The sequence below is a fragment of the Nuphar pumila genome, chromosome 12, assembly GCF_984573655.1.
Source record: "Nuphar pumila chromosome 12, dmNupPumi1.hap1.1, whole genome shotgun sequence".
Lineage (NCBI taxonomy): Eukaryota > Viridiplantae > Streptophyta > Magnoliopsida > Nymphaeales > Nymphaeaceae > Nuphar > Nuphar pumila.
Genome location: NC_143260.1, coordinates 857,081 through 873,427, shown reverse-complemented (window position 1 = coordinate 873,427; position 16,347 = coordinate 857,081). Strand labels below are relative to the sequence as shown.

Below are 16,347 nucleotides of genomic sequence, written 5' to 3'. Positions count from 1 at the left end.
ATAAATCATAAATAAACCAAAAAATCATAAACTATAAGAAAAATAAACCATAAAATTAAATAAAAAAGCACTAATTCAAAATAAAAAAATAGCCCTAATCAAAGACAAGAAAAGCCCTAATCAAATTAGCTATAAAAAACCTTACTTAAAAAAGTTGATTCAAATCCCTAATCAAAGAAAATAAATAAGTAAACTCTAATCAAATCAAAGAAAATTATAATCAAATTAACTATAAAAATCATTAATTTTAAAAAATTAATTTAAAGGACTAATAAAAAAAAGTTTAAATAAAAAATCTTAATCAAATTAACTACAAAAAAAAACCTAATTTAAGAAATTTGATTCAAAGCTGTAATCAAAGAAAAAAACTCTAATCAAATTAACTATAAAAAGCACTAATTTAAAAATTTTGATTCCAAACTCTAATAAAAGAAATTCAAATAAAAAGCTCTAATCAAATTAACTACAAAACGTTATAATTTAAAAAATTTGATTCAAATTTCTAATAAAATAAAATCAATGAAAAAAAAACTAATGAAATCAAAGAAAAGCCCTAATTAAATCAACTAAAAATAAAAAAAATCCTAATCAAAAAAAAAAAAACCCAAATCAAAGCCCTATGATTTTTTTTTTATTCAGGACCTTAATCAAAGCTCTAATCAGAGAAGAAGAAGGAGAGAGAGAGAGAGAGAGAGAGAGAGAGAGAGAGAGAGAGAGAGAGAAGGGCCTCACCTCCCGGTTGCTACTACAAGAGAGAGAAAAACCCTCAACCCCAACTTTTTTTTAAACGAGCATCCCCAGTCTTGTTCTTTTCGTACGGTGATTTACCGTTCTTGAGATGTGGCAGAAGTACGAGACGTGCCATCAAACAAGCCCTAATGAGCCAACTTGAGCACAACCTTGCTTAATCTGATATCCAATTCCACATCTGGTTATAATACCCTTTTGGAGTTCCCATACGTTCTGAAACATACTTGAGGTGTGACCTAACTTCTGACATTCTCAGGTCAAGCGTCTACCTAAAAGTTTGCGGTATAGCCATATTCTTTGGCTACGCTATGAGCCTTGCCGAGTTTGAGTCGTCTGACATAAGTAATCCCATGTGAGCTTGAGCCTAGGCATCCTTTAGTCTACGCTCTACTTTGGGGTTCAGTCATTAGGCTTGTCTATGGGCTTTGTCAAGTCTACTTAACTGAGCATGAATGAAACCCACAATTACCAAAAGCTTTTAGAAATGGGTACGTAAGCGATCAGATTCCTTTCAAACCCAGCCCATCTCGGGTCATACGTTCACCTCAAGGTTTGTGACCCCAAAATCCTTTCACGCAATGGTTTCCAGTCCAAATACTGGAATGAATAAATTGTTAGTGAGCTAGGGGAGTAACGAATGACCACAACATGAATTATTCAGGTCATAGGCTCAGCTCGCAATCAATCCAGGGTTCAGTCGGCTCAAACCTCGGTCCATTGAAGTTACGCAGCAAGAATCAAATTTGGGCTTTGGTTGATGTGTTCATGTTTCGCAGAATTTCTCTCATCTTGCTGAGGAGTCGCTTCTAGGGTGTTTGTTACACCCCCACCTAAAGGAAGCCACTTTCCCGTGGAAGAGATGCTCAAGAGGGAAAGTGATTTCCCATGGTGGAGATGTGAGCCCATTTTGATAGGAAAGATGTTTACCATGTGAGTACCAACCACATGTGAAGATGTTTGTTCTGCTTTCCTTAAAATAAATAAATTATGCCACCTGTTTGAACCAAGGTTTTTACGCCAGAGTAAGATGATGCACATAATTCATTCCCATATGTCGGGTCACAGAATACCTTTAAAAAAGCTTTTTTTTTCAAGGCATCCTTCCATACAAGCTTCAACAATACAAGATTGCATGCACATCTGGCTGCTGTTAGAAAACAAAAAGAACTTCTAAAAATTCTGTATGCACAGCCAGCTTCATGTCCATGGCAATTGCTCAAGTTATCATCAGAGTTAAGTAAAAAGTGTCCGAGAGAAGACTGGGTGAGAGAAACAGCGGAGAGACCTGAATTCAGTTGTAGCACCCTTGCGCAAAAATTTACATGGTCCAAACATGCTGATGACAAGCGGATTCCTCAACTGGCCTGAACATGTAAACATCGTTTAGCATGATGACCTTGCGAGTAAATCATGTCCTTTTATCAAGATAGTGGACACAAGAAAATTACAAAAAAAGGGAAAAAAATTAAATCCTTCAAATAATGCATCATAATAAAAAATAAAGTCAAAGTTTTGTTTGTTTCATTCCCACCAATAAGAAAAGACTACCATGGGAAAGGCATCCCATCATGGGAAGGCCATCCCATGTGTGAAAAAATTCATATATGTAAATCTATTCACAATGGGTGCAGTGCGAATGTATTTACGTATTAAATGCATGGTCAACGTCAAAAGAAACCCTTGTTAACTGTGGGTCCCAAAGGAAAATGGAGTTGGCATGTTAGTTTCACCTGCACACGAAAATGAGGGGTTTCATAGGTAAACCACCCATTTTCGTGTGTAAAATGGGTGAAACAATCAAAGCCTAAATAAATACGACAAACCCTTGATCAACATCATAAAAACTATACGATTCATGACGGTAACGGATGCTCTAATCCAAAGGAAAGAAGGACCAGGGTTTTCATTCACTATTTTATTTGGAATCTTAGGGTCTAAGGTTCCTAAATTTCATCCATGCATTCTATTCACAGTGAAAACAAGAATATATGGTAAACAGAGATGACTCGGGAGCACCAGTATAAATTATGGAGAAGGATAAATATCTCTCAAGGATAAATACCTATCCTCACTGAAGAAGCTTCTCCTTGCAACAATCAGCTCAGGTAAGCTGTACGATTACCAATGGATAGCCACAGTGACTGTTAAAGACCAACAAACCTAAGTTTAGGAATATGGGAGGATAAGCCTCTTAATCTAGTGAACCGCCTCTCTCTACAGAGTGCTGCCTCGTCTTATTGGTGCTTCCCAAGTAGCCATTTACATGTTATTTCATAGCCTTGGTATCTTGTTGCCTTTATTTTTCCTCTTGATGTTATTGCCAAAATAATTCTTCCAGAACAATAATCACTTTCCATAATCCAAACATTGCAAAATGTTTACCGACATATTTGGTACTCCAAATAAACACCAAGAAAGGTGGCATGATTAAAAGAATTTAAACCACAAATAACTAATCATGCATGGCTAATATAATACATTAAGGTAACCTATCATAACAATCAGGTTCAAGAGAAAAGACAATCATGCACTGAAGGGAACAAAGAAAGTTGTCACGTAGTTGAATAAATCCCAGCAGCATAAGAGAAGAATGTACCATTCATGTGTGTTATAGTATTGTTAGAGATATTACCCAGAATGTTGCACTTGTCATAATAGGTTTTGACAACTTTGAATTTCCCAGATTTCTCCATTCATCTATATCATGCATTTTCTCATGCACCAAATCTAGGCTTCTCATCTATTTCTCCATCAATTATTCAGCTCAAACAACACACAAGACCAGTATTTCCCGTTTGTTCTTGCTACTTTAAATCAAAGAAGAATATACTTTGTAGATTTAGTAACACAGTGGTAGAGACCTGAAATAAGGTTCTTAGATACAAATCAGTGTGTGGCAATGTCAGTCTGGAAGAATTGAAAAAGGAAATGACAAAAACTCATTGCTGGTGTGGATACAGCCTATATATGATGTATCCAAACAAATCATCAAATAGTTTTAGCAAGCCAAAGATTGTTTTCTAAATGGTTTTGCTTAAAAATCTTTCCAAAGTTCCACAAGATAATAAAAATGGTGAGATTATCTTACAAATAAAAAAATTTGATTCCATGCATCACTGTGAACAGGAAAAGTAATTGAGCCTTGTTTTGGACTTATTACTTACACTGCTAACTTGAATAGATCTACTAATACAGGACTTCAATTGTGGAGATTCACCATCAGATGTAGACTCACCATCATCACCAGTGCTTTGCTTTGGATCCTGCAAAGACGAACTGTTAGTATGGTCCTCTCTCATGCAAGTGGAAAAGCAATGGCCTAATCTATGTATTTCTGAGATTGAAGAGATGGAGTTCATCAGGTAGAGGTGGCCATACAATAGATAGGCGAGAAGGTTCCTCCAGAACAGAGTCTGAAAGATAAGGGCACCATGATTCAAAAGCAAGCACTTATTCAAGAACTGGATACCGAGGGAGACCTGCTCAATTCAGGCATACAAGCATGTGCTTGTAACTTTATATTTGAAACACTTTAGGCGCATTCAGGTTTGAGTACCACCACAAACTGGAAATTCAGTGGATTTTTCTTCTGAAAGCTTTCGAACAGTCAAATTGACAGGCCATAGTGCTTGGTGAGCTCCCCATCAAAATTCTTATGCAACATTTGAAGTGGAAACAATGGACAGAAATTGAAAAAAAAAATCTCTTGTGCATTATTGGCAATCACAACCTTTAATACATACTAAAGTATAAGGTTTGGTCAGCTTAGCTGAGTCTATTCCCAATATTTGTCTAAAAGAGATCTTTATATGGGAGATTCTCTTTGTGAAAGGCTTAAAAATGAAGTTGACCATGGTTACATTGGTAACAGAAGGAGATCCAATAGGGTGTAAGAACCACATCTGTTCTCAATGAGCACCTCAAAAAAAAAAGGAACATGATGGTCAAAAACAGAAAATCAAGCAACCTGCTACTGTTTGTTTGTCTTAGATGTTGACAGGAATCTCAATACATGGATATGAGATCTAAGGCATTACAGTCCAACCACATAAGAAAAAGCCAATCCTGCTTATGCAATGAGTAATGAACATGAACCTTTGGATCTCAGTTAGATCCATTAGTTTTTTGCTATGTTGCAAAGATACAAGTAGGATCCGACATGTGACTCAAGTTCGAATTCCAAATGTTAAAAAGCCAAGCACCATTTAACATGTCTCAAGTTTGCGTCTAACGGGCCCGGACTTAAAACTTTGACCCAAACTCATCTCATGGTAGGCCGGGTCAGCTTGTCCCATTGGGTCCAAACTCCTAAGTTTGACATATGATAGCAAAAGTTTGACCCCTACCCGACCAGTACCAAACCCTATAGTAGGGGTGGCAAAATCTGAGGAGGTCAGACAAAAGTCATTCATGTAGTTTATTTGTTACAATTATGTATTTAATGGTAGGGCAGTCCGAAGACTTGATTGTATCAGCCATAAGAGAGAGATGGTCTTTGCATGGCGAACCAGAAAATTGACACAACCATACAGTTCATCAGCAAGATGAGAATCAAGAATCTCAAATGGCTCCCATTATGCCTGCCTATTACAAAAATGATGTGGACTACCACTAGGCAGAGAAACATCAGAAAAAAGGAACAGTTCAAGACAACCAATTCGGTCTCCAGATGGTTGCAGTGATGAAAACAAGAGGCAAACGAAGTCAAATATGCAACTTCACCAAAAGTGTGAATGGGTTGTATAGAAAACTTGGAAGCAACCAATACAGCGAATGACACTCATATGAATGATGCAACATTTATCAAGGTGAAACTACAAAAGAAAATTTTACCCGGCGTGCATGTCCTCCATCTTGAACATCTTCAAAGAGAGAGGAGTAATAAGCAGGATCGTAAATAGAACCTCCAACAGCATCGCAGTTATCAGAGTTCTGCCGAACAATCGGATAGTTTGCAGAATTCACGAAACTAATTCTCAAGTCAAAATCAGCATCGCGGTAAACCATATCCACACACGAAGCCCCCAATCTGTACATTTGAATCCATGCAAACGACGACAACAACCTCAATGAGAACCCGATAATTTCCATCCACAAGGCGACTCTAAGCGAAAAAATAACAACGCTTCCATACTTTTCCGAAGAGACATTCCTGCAGAGACGCGGTCACCACAGAATCAATTACAAATTGAGAGCAATGCCAAAATCTTACGTGCTTGAATCCTAAAACGTGCGTTCCACATGCATCCAAGAGCCTCCAAATCGGCGAAAGATCAACAGGGGAAAAAGAGAAGATAAAAGAATTCAATGGTGGACACAATTTGGGGGAAATATGGCAATCGAAACAATTCGATCAATGTGAGAACAGAAGTAGCGGGGGAATTCGAGATATCGTCGGTACCATATCTCCCGGAAGTAGAGGACGAACCAAGAAATGTCGAGCACAATCTCACAAACCAAAAGAACGGCGTAGGTTCGTCGGAGGCTCTGGATGCTGCTCTCGATCGCAACGAGCGCGAACAGCGACACCACCAGGTTAAGCAGCAACACTCCATTGTAGAAAGCTCCGATGGATCCGACCAGAGCACATCCGATCTGTACATCGAAAAGACCACATGTCTCAGAAAGAAAAAAGATTCACTCGTATCCATGCACGAATTCAAACGAGAAAAAAAAAGGAATCAAAATTTACAAGCCTGAAAAAACGAAGGAGTGAGGGCGATCGGGCTTACCTGAATGTAAATGAGGAAGACAGCGACGGATTGGATCCTATCGTAGTCGAGAAGCCATGACCGAACTGTCGACCATGCTGGTGAAGAACAGAGCATTATTGATCCCCTGGAAGGAGGTAGAATTTACATCGGGTTTTCGATCTTTGGGAGCTCGGAGAAAGAGGGGATCGCGTGTTAAAATGCATCGAAGAAGAGGAAGAGAGAGAGAGAGAGAGATTAGGGGTTTTGACTGGGGAATTAGGGGTGTGAAGGAACCGACTGGCTCGTGTGAAGAAGAAGATGATGGGAAGAGGGAAAGCATATGCTTTGAAGGGAAGGGAAGAGGCAACGACAGGAAGCGGGAGAAGGCAAACCGTCCATCGGCTGTTACACGTGGTGCTCTGCTCGATGACACCAAACGTCGTCCCCAATGCGCGCCCGGGACTGGGACTGGGACTGGGACTGGGACTGAGAGGGCTTTGTCCACCAAAGGGCCTAGCCTAGTTGAGAGTCGGCTTTGCTTGCTTCATCATAACTCAGTCTGACTCGCATCGGCACCCTAGTAGCCTCCCCCCCCCCCCCCCCCCCCACATTGTTCAATTGTTGCATCTGTCTCCAACTAAGCATGAAACTGCCGGTGCAAACGTGACACCATAAAATTTTTTTTTTTTACATTAACAAGACTCCACCTAATAGAACTCTTGATTGTTGAAGGCCCGAGCTCTGTTTGAGAGTCGGTGTTGGAGGCAAGGAGCTACATTGCGTCATTTAGTACCCATTCATTTCATTTTGACTCGGCATGAGTTCACCCTTCCCTTATCACAATCTTGTGATAAGCTTAAGCTGGTTTCTCACGAGCTTGAACAATGTTCAAGCGGTTAAGCCAACTTGTTTGAATGAAAAAACTATCTTTTTTTTTTTTTCAATAGACGATAGAATGCTCCAAACCAACCAGTTTTTTTTAAAAGTGTGTGTACAAAGTTCACATGTTTGAGAAGAAACCAAGAAAGAGGTAAGAAGCTTCTCTTCTTTGTGAACATCTTATGAAATTCAACAAACGCATGACAGACATATATGCACATAAACCTTGAAAACAATAAGGTGTATTTGAATTTTTTTGCTCATAAATATGAATATTTGTGATTTTTTCTTCATAAATGATGAAATACGTTTTCTGATTGCCAAAGATAGGAACTTGAAACCCTTGTCACATTAGATCCTTGAATTTAAGAACTGAAGTAGTTGAACACATCATAAATCTTATGCAACCACCTCCACTATCCCAAACACATAATCCAAAGAATGTAAGCAAAGAATACACCCAATTTATGTAAAAAGTACTTCAGAAAAAAAAAAACACAATCCACCATGTGAAAAAAAAAAGTTACAACACTTTGTTATTCTCTAGAACTCTGGTGTTCGAACCCAATTTATGTTATTCTCTATTTTGAGGATCCGCTATCATTGCATAAAATGTTCTTTTTACCCTCTCTTGGTGGTTTAAAAAGTCTTGTAATCTCTACTTTTTCATATATTTCACACACACACATACTTAAAAAATAAAAATAACATTCGAAAATTATAATACTTGTAAATATTTTTATATAAAATAGAGAAACCAGATGAAAAACTTGGTTGCACTGGACTATGCTTGTCATACCTTTGATCGCCTCTACTGCGAGCAATCTGCCGCTTTAGTCCACTCAACCATTTCTCTAAATTTCGAAAAAAACTAATAATTCACATGTTATGGGACGTGTGAAGTAAAGATTAAATATTTTTTCGTTTCTCTCTCTCTCTCTCTCTCATTCATACAGAGAAATTGGTAACTGCTCAATCGTTATTTAATGAAAACTGGAGTAAGCATCGATGGTATTTAAAATGACCTTTAACCCTAAACGACGGGCTCTCTCCTCTCCCTCATGTTCCGTCGACCATGGAGGCCGCTGGGAGAGAGGGACTAAATGAAGTAGGGTGAGTTTCTCTCTCATCACCGTCCCACGAATCCTTGGGGTATGGTTTACGCCTCCCTTCCTCCCTCTCTCTCTCTCTCCTTCTTTCAAAACCTCTCTCTAGGTGCTGCTACCATTATCTTCCTTCCTTTGGTGAGTTTGCCATTGTCACCTTTCTCGTCATGACTTTTTCCTTTGCTTCTTTTTGACTCGTGCAGAGAGAAAGATTGATGAGTTGTCTAAGCTGTGCGACGTACAACTTGCCTTAGGTGAAGAGCTACGTAAGTTTAGCGAAAGCGGATTTGAGGTAGTGCACATCCCATGCATGTTTAGCACAACAGAATATTTGAAGCACCAAAGACGATAGAACTGGGCGATGCCAAAGTTTTTGGCATACGAACATTCAAACCTATGAGGGACGAGTACATTGTTTTCCTGTGATGAACACACAAACAGTCGATGGTCGATATATCCAACTATACGTCCAAATAAACATCATGGACCTTGGAGTGAACATCGAGTTTTTGAGTCGCATAGAACGAGAGACATATTGCATTATGACACCTGCAGGCTCCGCAGAGTGCAGTGTGTGCCTCACAGGTAAGCCTCCGCTGTGATGGAGAAGATCTTTCAACCCTTAGCATAAGGCATTTGCTAGTTTGATATAGTGAAGCTCCCTAACCAAGATGAATCACCATCGCTCGACGTGAACTCGTTGAACCCCTTGACAGGATGCGAGGTGGGCGACAAGAGCGAGCTCTGCGCATGCTTACTGATGTCCATACGAAATTTGCATATTTGTGAGCACTCTTGTGCACTCCGATGTGTTACTCACAAGATATAGGGGTTGCCCACTTCAGACCACACAATGGTGCACCAATACAAGTCAAGAGGAAGGTTTCTTATATAAGTGTTATGGGTGCTAGCTGAATTCTGCCAATAGAAAGAACCCTAATATCCTTTGAAAAATATCACTTTTGTTTTTAATGAAGTTTTAGAACATAGACTTCATATTTTGCCGAAAAGATCGCACCAAGATCTTCGTCATGTATGAATGTGTCTGTGAGATTTCAATTTTGACGAAGTAATTCTCAACGTGCAAAGAGATGCGCGGCCCTAAAATTTGGACGAGCTCGCGTTGGCACTGATGTGGAACCTCCAAATAAAGTAACTCATTTTTGTTATTTGACTTCATGGATGCGTTCCTCACGTATAATTATGCAAGGAATAATCGATTGTGGCACATGAATTATGTATGTAAAGCTTCTATTTGTGGGTTTGAAGTTGAGACGAGCCGCGGGTGGCGTAGCACCCCCGAAGCATGGCACATGACTGCGAGTGACCGGAGAGATCACTCCCGTGGCATGGAGCAAAGAGCTGAGCATATGCACACAAGAAGTAGCACACACACTTAGGCTTGATTGCTGAGTTATTTATGAGCAAGTGTGTTGTTGTCTTGTATCACCGCCGCATGTCATAGCCAAGGCATGAACTTTCCACTTAGCAACATATTCATCACCATAGTCGCCACCGCACTCACATGTGCATCACTTTTGGCTGGTGATTGATAAAGTTCACCACACTTTGGTGAGTTTGTTGCCATCAACTTCTTCCGGTGAGTTTGTTGTGCCATTATCTTTCTTTGGCTCATTACTTTCCTATGGCCACCATTACCTTCCTCCAGTGGGAAAGGCATTGTCCCTCCAGTAACTACTCGGGCCATCTGCCCCATCCGAGGTTAAAGGTAATTATGTCTACAAACTAGTGCCCCCCCCCCCCCCCTCTCTCTCTCCAGCCCCAATTTTTTGGGGTTGCTTGGGGTAATATCTACTTTTTTATTAAATTTTCCTTGTATTCAAATTGGAATTACGCCGAAAAATGCTTCATGGTGTACCATTCCAGTACCATCTTTCTCTTTTGTTTCATTTTCCAGTGCTAATTTTTTGTGAGTATTAGTTGTTTAGATTACTCAATGACGAGTTATCGCCTACATATGTAAAAATTAGTTGATAACTCATTATCTATATGTGGATGTTAGATAATTTACATAACTCGTTATCTATTGATAACGATATGTGGATATCACCTACATATGTGGATGTTAGATAACTTAGATAAACATTTGTGTTCTATTGATAACCATAAGTGGATATCACCTAGATGTTAGATAACTTAGATAAACATTTGTGTAACTCGTTATCTACATTATCTAACATCCACATTGAAAACAATTATCCTGTTCTGGTTGTTGCCTATATTCCAGGAATAAGAGTTGACCACTCTGGCCGATCTACATAAGTTGTATTATATGTCTCTTTTGAGGTGTAGCAATAAAAGGATTATCGTCTCTTTTCTGATCTTCTCCTTCTCCTGTTTTTCTTCAGTGGGTGTCTACTATTTCCTTGTGTTTGGTCATTAGAAGTACGATGTCATTTTGTTTTGTATAATTCTATTGGAAAAAAGGCAAATATCTGGTGCTTCATCATTGCCGTCGTCTTCTTCGCCGGCAACATCGCTCAGCATGAATACTATTCTTGCAAGCCATAGACAGGTAATAAATTGTCTTTTTGTTTGTTTATTACTGTATTTTTGTTTGTTTATTTATCATGTTTGTTAGTTTGAACTTGGTTGTGGATGACCAATGTGGTTGGAGAGCTCAGATTGATTTGGATGTTTTGCAGACTCTTTTTACTTTACATTGTTTCCTCCCCTTGTTGGTTAAGTTTGAATGCTTTGATAAATCACTACTTTTATATGTTGTAAACTCGCGGCAAAATTCCGCCATGATTATGTCATATGTAGTTAGGTCGAACCCACTAATCAAAACCATTTTTGTCCTAATTTTTTCTGTTTCAATTTTTCTATTTTCCTTGTTTTGTAAAGTTTGGGGGAAACTACTGATTTTTTCAATTAATGTGCATCAATTCTCATAGCCGGGTTGTATAGTCGATTTGAATTGCTTAGATTTTGCTTTTGGTATGAATTTGAATAAATAGTGTACGAGGTTCTTGATTATGGTATGGATAGTTGTAGTTGAGATCTGCTTGTTGTTAAGACAAGGAAGTTGTACACGATAATTCAAGTATGATATTTTGATGATGAACAATAAGAACAATTGGATTTCAGCTATGGTAATAAAGAAAGAAGAAAATAATTAAATAAGTTTACAAGTGAATTGATTGAAGATTTCGTACAAGTGTAAATCTCTTTAAATCCTTAAATTCTTGTAAGAGCCTTACTTTGATTGCATATTTCACTTGCATTACACCTAAAAATACATAGGAAAACTTTCATAAAAAGAACCCTTCACAAAAATCATTTTAGAAAGCCCTTTACCTATATTTTTAGTTTTATCAGTCAACCAATAGTCTTATCAGTCGATCGCTTTTCTCGCACTTTTTTTAAAGCCAAATGTCTATTTTCTAATCAGTCGACTAATCTACTCTTAGTCGACCATTCCGAATGTCCAATTTCTGAAAAATTTAACAAAAGTCGATTGAAAGTTTTTTTAGTCTACTGATGATTTTCATCAGTCAACTAATTTTTCTTTAGTCGACTAATTTTCAAAATCCCAAATTTAAATCTTTTTGGCTAGACACAGTAGTTGACTGATTTAACAATCAGTCTGCTAATATTTGATTTCAGTCGACTGATAACTTTTTTAGTCGACTAATATAGCCATTTTTTTTAATTTTTCAAGAGTTGTGTTCTTTCATTTTTCAAAAGTTTTGACTATTCAAAACTGTCAGGTTGACATCCCTTCGTACCACCAATGTCTGAAATTCTTCAGCTATAAATAAAAGTGAGATCTACACTCAAAATCAATGAATTGAAGCATCAAATTCTGTATTTTTTCACTCTTATTCTTTCAAGCATTCATTTTCTCACTCACTAAGTCCTTTCACTCAAGTTCTTCACTCCAATTTCTTTTGTGAGTCAGTAAAATCGTGAGTTGAATATTTCTGAAGCCTTAGAAGCCTCTGTAAACCTATTTCACTTCCTTTGCATTCATAAGAAAGACTCATAGGATGATTGTAAGTTATTTATTTCAATTTTTCTGTAAAAGGACAGAGTCTCCTTGGTTTAAAAGAGAAGTTTGCTTTCAGTAGGGTTATTGCTTAAAGTGAGACCAATTTTGGTCTGTTTGATCTTGTAGTGACACAAGTTTGATAGTAAAAATCTCAAGCGGGTTTTGCTTGGAAACTGGATGTAGGTCTGGAGGACCGAACCAGGATAAAATCTTTGTGTGTGATTGCTTTGCAGAATTAAAAATCTTTCAAATTCTAAAGACGAAGTTTAAAAATACTATTCACCCCTCTCTAGTGTTGGTTGTATCGATCTTACAATACTTTAATTTGATATCAGAGCAAGGTTTGTTATCTTTTGATTTTACCATCATCTAGCATGACAACAACATCATGTTCTCAGCACAAAGAAGAATGCTCATCAGTTCATCCTCCTCTCTTTAACGAAATAAACTATGAATACTGAAAAATAATAATGACAATATTCCTACAATCCATAGATCTTGAATTTTGTTGGATAGATTCTTAATGTTCCATCTTCTGGCACTAATTTTAATTCCATTGAACTTGAGGATAAAAAGATTTTCGACCAAATACTACTTCCAGGCGCTCCTCATTGTCCTCCTTTTCAAAATAATAATCTTCAACCTCGCACACGAATTGCAGGAAGAATTCTTGCTCACAATATTATTCAAAAAACAAGTTCTTTTGATTATTTTTCTACTGATCTTTCTACTGCTCTATATGTCATATTTGGAAATATATCTGCAAACTGGGCAAACGTCTTCTTTAATACTTTATGGAAGCAAAAACCTTTTCTTCCATATGGTTGTATCCTTACTCGAATCTTTAAATATTTCAAAGTGCCTCTGAATATTGAAAAGTCTGTTTCTCAAAAGAAAATCTTTGATGAAACTATTCTTAAATGAATGAGAATTTCTCATCTAGAACCTTCATCAGCTGGATCTCTTATATCTCCTGAACCATCACCATCTCCCATATCTCCTCCATCTCAAGGCAAAAGGAAGAAATTTTCTACTGGAAAAGATAATGATGAAATCTTGAAACGACTTGAAGCTTTGGACCTTCACCAACACACATTTCGTGAGGATGTTAGTTAATAACTTTCATCTATTCAGTCTGATATAGTTGAACTTAAGGAGATGTTAAAGCAACACTTTTCTTGAACTTTGATTGCTATAATAACATTTTTGGTTTGTAATATTTTTGAACTTGTATCTGCATGTATCTTTTTTACTCCACCTACTTATTTTGATCATGACAAAGGGGGAGAACAATATGCATGTGAACAGTGTATGATATATAGAGAACAATATGCATATTCAATATATGTTATTTGATATGCTGACTTCTTATGTTTTGACATCATATTGATAGGCAGAGTAAGTTATTCTATCTGTTTATCAATGCTCTATTTGTGACTAGTTTGTCATCATAAAAAAAGAAAAGATTGTTAAGACAAGAAAGTTGTACACGATAATTCAAGTACAATATTTTGATGATGAACAACTGGATTTCAGCTATGACAATAAAAAAAGGAAAAAAATTGAAGAAGTTTACAAGTAAATTGATTGAAGATTTCGTGCAAGTGTAAATCTCTTTAAATTCTTAGATTCTTGTAAGAGCCTTACTTTGATTGCATATCTCACTTGCATTACACCTAAAAATACTTAGGAAAACTTTCATAAAAAAATCCTTTGCAAAAATCATTTTAGAAATCCCTTTACTTATATTTTTAGTTTTATCAGTCGACCAATAGTCTTATCAGTCGACCGATTTTCTCGCACCTTTTTTAAAGCCAAATGTCTATTTTCTAATCAGGCAACTAATCTACTCTTTGTCGACCGACCCGAATGTCCAATTTCTGAAAAATTTAACAGAAGTCGACCGAAAGTTTTTTTAGTGTACTGATGATTTTCATCATTCAACTAATTTTTCTTTAGTCGACTAATTTTTAAAATCCCAAATTCAAATCTTTTTGGCTAGACATAGTAGTTGACTAATTTAACAATCAGTCTGCTAATATTTGATTTCAGTCGATTGATAACTTTTTTAGTAGACTAATATAGCCATTTTTCTGAACTTTTAAGGAATTGCGTTCTTTTATTTTTCAAACGTTTTGACTGTTTAAAACTGTCAGGTTGACATCCCTTCATACCACCAACGTCTGAAATTCTTCAGCTATAAATAAGAGCGAGATCTACACTCAAAATAAATGAATTGAAACATCGAATTCTGTATTTTTTCACTCTTATTCTTTCAAGCATTCATTTTCTCACTCACTAAGTCTTTTCACTCAAGTTCTTCACTTCAATTTCTTTTGTGAGTCAGTGAAATCATGAGTTGAATATTTTTAAAGCCTTAAAGTCTCTGCAAACCTATTCTACTTCCTTTGCATTCATAAGAAAGTCTCATAGGTTGATTGTAAGTTATTTATTTCAATTTTTCTGTAAAAGGACAGAGTCTCCTTGGTTTAAAGGAGAAGTTTGCTTTCAGTAGGGTTGTTGTTGTAAGTGAGACCGATTTTGGTATGTTTAATCTTGTGATGACACAAGTTTGATAGTAAAAATCTTAAGCGGGTTTCGCTTGGAGACTGGATGTAGGTCTGGAAGACCGAACCAGGATAAAATCTTTGTGTGTGATTGCTTTGCAGAATTCAAAATCTTTCAAATTTTAAAGACGAAGTTTAAAAACACTATTCACCCCCTCTAGTGCTGGTTGCATCTATCCTACATTACTTTCACTTGTTTTCACATTATGGATGAAAAACAATGGGTTTATGTTGAAGTCATAGAATCACTATGATTAGTGTCAACTTTTGTGTGTTATGTTGCTTTATGTACAACAAGGAAATCCATTGCTAAAACATATCAGAAATGTAAGGTGGTCATTTGCAGAGATCATCTGTAGGAAGACTTAGCCTGATGTTCGGGGTTAGGAGAGCGGAAGGCATATTCATGTCCGTCACTAAATGCTACAATTGGATGAAGAACTGATCAACTGACATGCTAAATGGTGATATAGATACCCTGTTTAAAACCTCAAGCATAAAATTTCAAAGTGACTTTATGCTTGAAATTTCTGTATATTTCTATTTTCATTTTCAGGTAAGCTCTAGTGATGATCCAAATGAGTAACAGAAAAATTGAAAACAAGGCTAGGAAAACAGAAAAATTGAAACAGGAAAAATTAGGAATCCCGTGAAGCATTTTCCTGCCTAGTTCCAATTTGAACACAAGGAAAAATCAACCAAAAAGTAGATATTACCCCAAGCAACCCAAAAAATTTGGGGCTGGGGAGAGATAGAGAGAGAGAGGACACCAGTTTGTAGCCATTACCTTTGATGTCGGACAGGGCAGATGGCCCGAGTAGTCACCAGAGGGACAGTAATAGTGCAGCCTTTCCCGCTGGAGGAAGATAATGGCAGCAGTAGGTTGGCGGTAGGAAGGTAATGGCAGTGGCAGACTCGCCAAAGAAAGATAATAGCTCAGCAGACTCATTGGGGGACGTTGATATCTGCAGACTCGCCGGAGGAAGGTGATGGTGGTAAACTCGCCGAAGGAAGATAATGGCAGCAACAACTAAAAAGAGGTTTTGAGAGAGGGAAAGAGAGGGTTGCAGGGAGAGAAAGACGAGGGAGACACCCTACCGCATCGCCGAGCAGTCTTCATCGTCTACGGAACGAGAGGGAGAGGGAGAGGGAGAGGGAGAGAGAAGGGGAGAGGAGAAAGAAAGGGAGAGCCCGCTGGGAAGAATAACGGCTCACTAATCCAGTTTTCATTTAGTACGTAACGATTGAGCAGCTACCAACTTTTATATATATATATATATATATATATATATATATATATATATAAAGGTTGATGCTGAATGAGTTTTTCAAGTTTT

General features: G+C 37.4%; 1 protein-coding gene across 1 annotated transcript; it reads right to left on the bottom strand.

Annotated features, from left to right (window-relative positions):
* Positions 1-1,773: 1,773 nt before the first annotated feature.
* LOC149819574 (uncharacterized) lies at positions 1,774-6,766 on the bottom strand. Its single transcript, XM_089983922.1, has 5 exons — positions 6,483-6,766; positions 6,152-6,345; positions 5,584-5,902; positions 3,915-4,013; positions 1,774-2,114 (listed from the first exon to the last, which is right to left on the bottom strand). The coding sequence occupies exons 1-5, from the start codon at positions 6,576-6,578 to the stop codon at positions 2,106-2,108; spliced, it is 717 nt and encodes a 238-aa protein (XP_089840048.1). The 5' UTR covers positions 6,579-6,766; the 3' UTR covers positions 1,774-2,105.
* Between the last annotated feature and the right edge of the window lie 9,581 nt (positions 6,767-16,347).

What these genes read in the sequence shown, in the direction of transcription:
- LOC149819574 (XM_089983922.1), bottom strand. Translation starts at nt 6,578, where the DNA reads ATGCTCTGTTCTTCACCAGCATGGTCGACAGTTCGGTCATGGCTTCTC. An exon ending in CTCTACTTCCGGGAGATATG is followed by an intron (nt 5,903 to 6,151) that starts GTACCGACGATA and finishes GCGTCTCTGCAG; the next exon opens with GAATGTCTCTTCGGAAAAGT. An exon ending in ATGGAGGACATGCACGCCGG is followed by an intron (nt 4,014 to 5,583) that starts GTAAAATTTTCT and finishes TCGTCTTTGCAG; the next exon opens with GATCCAAAGCAAAGCACTGG.